We start from the raw sequence: 6390 nt of genomic DNA, 5'->3' as shown, positions 1-6390 counted from the left end.
ATGGAAGACCTATGATTTAGAGTAGGGCAGGTGGGTAAGAGCTCCACCGAATCCAACACCTACATGTAAACTGAATCAATTATATGTTCAGCATTCTGTTACAAATATTGTTAGAATTTCTCTACTATTTTAAGTCGTAAAGGGAGCGGGATGTATCTAAAATGTAACGCATGGCTTCGGCTGAAGCCCAATTTATACTTCTGAGTCGAGAGATGTATCATGAAAGTGGGCAGATGGTGCCTGTGTCCTCCTCAGATCTATAGCGCCGCACATTTTTTCAATGTAAATCTGTGGTGAAAAATGGAACTGCAGTGCTCAGACTGCCCGCTTATTTTCACGCATTATTTTCAGACTCAAGGCGATTCAGCAATTAGTTTGCATCAGGTCAGTAAGTAGTTGGCATGTCTGTTCTACGAATCAAATTCATTAAACTTTAAACGTGCTAATGTGAATAGCCTTTATAGTTCTGTGTTTGGTTTTGTTTGCAACATTCTAAAACAAATAAATAAGGTGATAATTACTACATTAAGACAATACTAAAATAAACATTCTATGCGTGCCAGTCAATCCATAAACATAAAATACGATAATGTATTTATTTTACATGTCTGTCAGTCAACATTATAGCGCCACCCTCAGGCTGAATAACGTAAGGACGTTAGACATACAGTAGAATCAGTCCTACCTACATTTACATTTAGCCTCTACGGTCTATTTATAAAGTTTTATAAATATGTTTTAGCATAGAAAATGTTATGTATTCAAATGTCTTGAGAAGCATCACTATATATTAAAATATTTGAACAGGGTACACCTAACAGAACGCACCTGTAGATTAACTTATTTGTATGATAAATACAAATTAAAGTCTCTAAACTAAAACAGCAATTACAATTGTTATCATGAAGAATTTCAGTGCTTTAGGGTTACTTTTCAGCAGGAGAGAATAAAATGTCCTCAAGCCATCCTTGGTGTATAAGATTGTATTCTTCTGAGAGAAGAAAGTCAAAGTTATATTAAAAAATATATATATCCTGGCTCTTCCAAGTTTTATAATGGCAGTGGCTTGCAAACAACAGATTGAAGCTCAAAAACATATATCCATCTATTGTAAACAAACTCCAAACTGCCCTGTGAGTAAATAAAGTCCTTCTGAAGCAGTCTACTTTCACTGCCATTATAAAACTTAAGCCATGATATTTTAATTCAACTCCGATTGTATTCGTCTGAAAGAAGAAAGTCATAAACACCTAGGATGGCTTGAGGGGGGAGTAAATCATGGGCTAATTCTCATTTGAAAGTGAACTACTCCTTTAAGGGATTAATTCCTCTAAGGAAAGAATACACATACAAAAATAAAATAGACCGGACAATTTGTTCTGAAACGCTTTTTATCACTTACAGCATTTGTGAGAGAAAGACAGCTTACAAAACAGTGTTAACAGACAGAACTGCCTTGGGCAACTCATTTCTTGTGAAACCAGACAGAATAGGAGGTATAGAAAAGAACAAAACCTGACACAAAAGAACATTTATATCACACACATCAGGGCATTGTTCCCTATCATTGGGATTTCATAAGGAAGCTTGCCATTTGAGAGGTAAAATACTGCTTGTAAGTGCTGGAGTAGGATTAGTTTCTCTTCTAACTGTAGGTCTCAGATCAGCCTCTTAAAGCGTCTTTAATACTCCTCTCCCTCCTCTTCATCCTCCACAGACTCTGCACCAACCTCCTCATAATCTTTCTCCAGTGCGGCAAGATCCTCTCTGGCCTCTGAGAACTCTCCCTCTTCCATTCCTTCACCGACATACCAGTGTACGAAGGCACGCTTGGCGTACATCAAATCGAACTTGTGGTCCAGTCGGGCCCAGGCCTCGGCAATAGCCGTGGTGTTGCTCAGCATGCACACAGCTCTTTGTACCTTGGCCAAGTCTCCACCAGGAACCGCTGTAGGTGGCTGGTAGTTAATGCCAACCTGTGGAGAAAGAGGACACATTGTTAACTTGACTGAAGTTTGAAATAAGTACACTTGAATATCTTGTCCATCTCTCCCACCTTGAACCCAGTTGGGCACCAGTCCACAAACTGGATGGACCGTTTGGTCTTAATGTTGGCAATAGCGGCATTGACATCTTTGGGCACGACATCACCACGATAAAGCATACAGCAGGCCATGTACTTCCCATGCCGGGGGTCACACTTCACCATCTGATTGGACGGCTCAAAGCAGGCGGTGGTGATCTCAGACACGGACAGCTGCTCATGGTAAGCCTTCTCAGCAGAGATGATGGGAGAGTATGTGACTAGGGGGAAGTGGATTCTGGGATATGGCACCAAATTGGTCTGGAACTCAGTAAGATCGACATTCAGGGCACCATCAAAGCGCAGTGAAGCGGTGATGGAGGACACGATCTGACCGATGAGACGGTTGAGGTTGGTGTAGCTGGGGCGCTCGATGTCAAGATTTCGGCGGCAGATGTCATAGATTGCCTCGTTATCTACCATGAAGGCACAGTCAGAGTGTTCCAGGGTGGTGTGGGTGGTTAGGATGGAGTTATAAGGCTCAACCACAGCGGTGGAGACCTGAGGAGCGGGATAGATAGCAAACTCGAGCTTGGACTTCTTGCCGTAGTCGACCGAGAGACGCTCCATCAGGAGGGACGTGAAACCGGAGCCAGTGCCTCCACCAAAACTGTGGAAAATCAGGAAACCCTGGAGACCTGTGCACTGGTCGGTCTAGATCAGGAGAGGGGGAAAAAAGAGAAACAATGAGTAAATCAGATATACTTGTCTAAATTACACTTATGTAAAGGGATATGGATTGTTTACTCATTTACCCTCATGTTTTTCTAAACTGGCATGTCATTTCCATGATATTTTGTGGAACAAAAAATACAGAAATGTCATTTTGTCTGATAGAAACATAGTATAGAAAGTCAATAGTACCAGAAGAAAGTCATACAGGTTTGGAACAACATGAGGCTGACCATTTTCATTGTTGGGAGATCTATCCCTTTAGCATAATGATCTCTGACAATACCATATGGTTTATCAACCAATATTATTAATTCTTTTTAAATTAGTATTCTTCTATTTCCTCATTTTTTTACATTCAGAATAGCCTCACCAACATTTTATTGAATTAGTGTTTTTAAAAGGAGAACTTTTAAATGAGTAAAAGTTAAATGTAATCTTTAGCCAATCTCAAAAAATATCCATTTGGTACGATATAATGTTGAGATACCCAAATGCACATGTATAACTTTAACATTGAAAATTCAATCTTTCAGTTGATGCATCCTTATTTCTCAATTGTAGTTCATACCAATTTGCGGACCCGCTCCAGCACTATATCAATAATTTCCTTGCCAACAGTGTAATGGCCTCGGGCGTAATTATTTGCTGCATCTTCCTTCCCAGAGATGAGCTGCTCCGGATGAAACAGTTGCTTGTAGATTCCAGACCTTACCTCATCTGAAACATAAGATACAGGTCTTTTTGATATCCAGCTCTTTAAATATATATATATTTTTTTAAATAATCATGCATGCCAACTTAAGCTTAACTATTTGCCGTCTGGATGTTGGCCAAAGTACACATACATTTCAACATTTCAGGGGTAATAAAACTGGTTTGCTACAAGATAGAACTTTTATGATGGTTGATCCCTTTCAAGAACTATTTACAATAATCATTTACCAATGACTGAAGGCTCCAGATCCACAAACACAGCTCGTGGCACATGCTTCCCAGAGCCAGTCTCACTGAAGAAGGTGTTGAAGGAGTCATCCCCGCGACCAATGGTCTTATCACTCGGCATATTGCCATCAGGCTGGATGCCATGCTCCAGGCAATACAACTCCCAGCATGCATTGCCAATCTGTACTCCGGCCTGGCCCACATGGATGGAGATGCACTCACGCTACACAAAGAAAAAGAAATTGCTTTAAATGGCTGCCAACCAACAGCTGCCTCCAGGCCAGTGAACCTGGAGACCTCAGTACATGATGGGTAGTCTTTCACAGTTGAAGGTATGTTACATCAGGTTTTGATTTACCGGTATAAAAAAATAAAATAAAAAGTTGGTGTGTGTCCTAAGCCATTACATAAAAGACTGCAATTTTTTTGCCAGGCAGCTTTTCAAGTACAAGCAATTAAGGCTATAGTCTTAAAAATTACAGAAGTATCTGAGTCAATTAAATGTCATTGACCTTAAAACTATGGAAGCCAAAACTAATTAAAGTCCTAACTTCCTCTTGCAGCTGAACTTGAAACTATAATTACGGTTTAATCACTAACTGGGGTTGGAAGGTGAGACTGAACTAGGGAACCTGGAGAACACCTGAGCCAGATTCCTGCATTTTAGTGAGTGCATAATTCCTCCTTTAGTATGATCTGAAGACCAAAGAATCTCCAGTTAACATACTTGCTGAATCTCTTTAAGCAATCATTTAAAATTTCATTACCTTAATGTTGCATACCTGTGACTTTCTTCGGTGGAACACAAAATGAGATACTAAAGCAATAGCTTCAGTCACCTGCATTCACTTTATTCATATGGAGAGAATAAACTAAATTCATTGAAAGGTAAGCAGTCAAATCTTACTGAGGTTTCATTTTGTGTTCCATGAAGGAAGAAAAAATAATTGCAGTAAAAAAAAAGAGAATTCTTAGTGCATTTCCTTCCATGAGAAACTCTTGTATCTCACAGTCACAAGCATATTTAAATCAGAACTTTAAGATAACCACATTCCATTTTTCAACTTATAAAAAAACCGGTTAACAGTAGAAAAGTGACAGTGCACGCACTCCGATCTCTCGCGCTTTATTTAAAATGGTCGACAGGAAGGAGCCAGTAACCTGAACTATTGCAAAATAGAGGAAGTATAAATTATGCACCAAACATCAAAGCAAGGACACAAACAAGTAACAGCATTTTAAAAGGAGGATCACTCCAACAATAGCTTTAGGGTTAAAAGGCTGTAAAAGTTGGGAGGGAAAAAAGTCAGCAGACTCCCATCCCCCAGCCTCGCGCTCCCACCAGACCGCGCGCGTGAAGGGCCTCCGCAGTTGGATTCGAGGAATTCCTCATGCGCAGGCAAGGAGTTACATATACGGTTTAATCATACATTCCGATCGGAAAAGATTACATTCATTTTCAAAGGTCGCATACATAGTCACGTTTCCTGCATTGAGGAGTATTTCACGTCAAAGTGAAAACACGGAAGAGAAACGACGCACTTAATCGTTTTATAAAGTTAACATTAGTTGATAATGTGACAAAAGTAACTTTTGAATCGTCAATGTCATAAAGGGATAACGTTAACGTAACGTTAGTTCACTCAAATGAAGTCACCCTCATGTTACTCCAAACTGGTTGTCACATCTTTTTAAAAGTGAATGCAGTAACGTTAACGTCATTTCAATCTGCCCAAAATCTCGTTTTGTGTTCCACGGAAGAGCGAAAGTCACCCATTAGAGCGAACGATAGAATTTTCACATTTAAGTGAACTGCTCCTATAACATGCTTCACAGAGAGCCACGCGACTAGGAAGAAAAAGTCGGTTTAATAAAACGCAAGTTAAAAAATAATTGTGAAGACCACGTTTGACTTTTTATTGTTAAAGCTGTAAAGTATTAATATTTTAGTGACTAGAGTCTCACTTACCATTTTGACTTAGTCTTCGTGGATACACGAACGTTTTTTTTTTTTAAAAAGGTTAATGTCTTTCGGTGGGAAAATCACCAAAAGTCTGTTTTGAGCTCCGTTGAGTGCAGACCAGACGCGTTACGTGTCTTCGCCAACACAGCAATCTGGGGCAAAAGGTCCGCGGTTCAGTCTATATACCCGCGTGCGGGCTCACACCCCCCGCTGCCGCTCGTGATTGGCCAGTAGCAGCATCAACATCCTCCTCGCCATATGATTGGTGTAACTAAACACTCATTTTAGATTTAAAAACGTTCCAACCTTTCTAACCGTTCTCGAGAGCGAAATAGTTAGACTTATAAATAAGCTGAATTATTCATAGTTTTTCGTCTTCACGAGAAGTGGAGGTTTCCTTGGAAAGTTCAAATGTCCTCTGAGGTGCATCAGGTAGCCTATGTTCCGAAAGCTTTTCTTCACATAAGTTCTTTAACGTTATTAAACAGAGTAACAGGGAAACTGAAAGCATCGAGAAAGCACTGATGAGTAAAACAAAGCTTTAAAATACTTTTTTTTTACAAGGTTTCGTTTTTAAAACAAAATTAAGGTTCTGTGTCGTTTAGTCCATGCGTATCAGCTCTGATGTATTCTAGCGTACTCATGAAAGCTAACCAACTTTTATCACATAAACATGTTTAAAGTTAATAGTCTTGCTCATAGGGATAAAGGCCTAAAACATTAATGA

General features: G+C 39.7%; 1 protein-coding gene across 1 annotated transcript; it reads right to left on the bottom strand.

The window, feature by feature from the left end:
- Positions 1–1373: 1373 nt before the first annotated feature.
- On the bottom strand, positions 1374–6376 carry tuba5 (tubulin alpha 5). The gene is made up of 5 exons (XM_077223336.1): positions 5670–6376; positions 3701–3923; positions 3327–3475; positions 2057–2737; positions 1374–1976 (listed from the first exon to the last, which is right to left on the bottom strand). The coding sequence occupies exons 1-5, from the start codon at positions 5670–5672 to the stop codon at positions 1683–1685; spliced, it is 1350 nt and encodes a 449-aa protein (XP_077079451.1). The 5' UTR covers positions 5673–6376; the 3' UTR covers positions 1374–1682.
- Between the last annotated feature and the right edge of the window lie 14 nt (positions 6377–6390).

The sequence above is a fragment of the Siphateles boraxobius genome, unplaced genomic scaffold (genome assembly GCF_051911475.1).
Source record: "Siphateles boraxobius isolate OS27281-9 unplaced genomic scaffold, OSU_SipBor_1 9, whole genome shotgun sequence".
Taxonomy (NCBI): Eukaryota; Metazoa; Chordata; class Actinopteri; order Cypriniformes; family Leuciscidae; genus Siphateles; species Siphateles boraxobius.
Note: the sequence above shows the minus strand (reverse complement) of the source record. Positions and strands in the feature narration are given on the sequence as shown.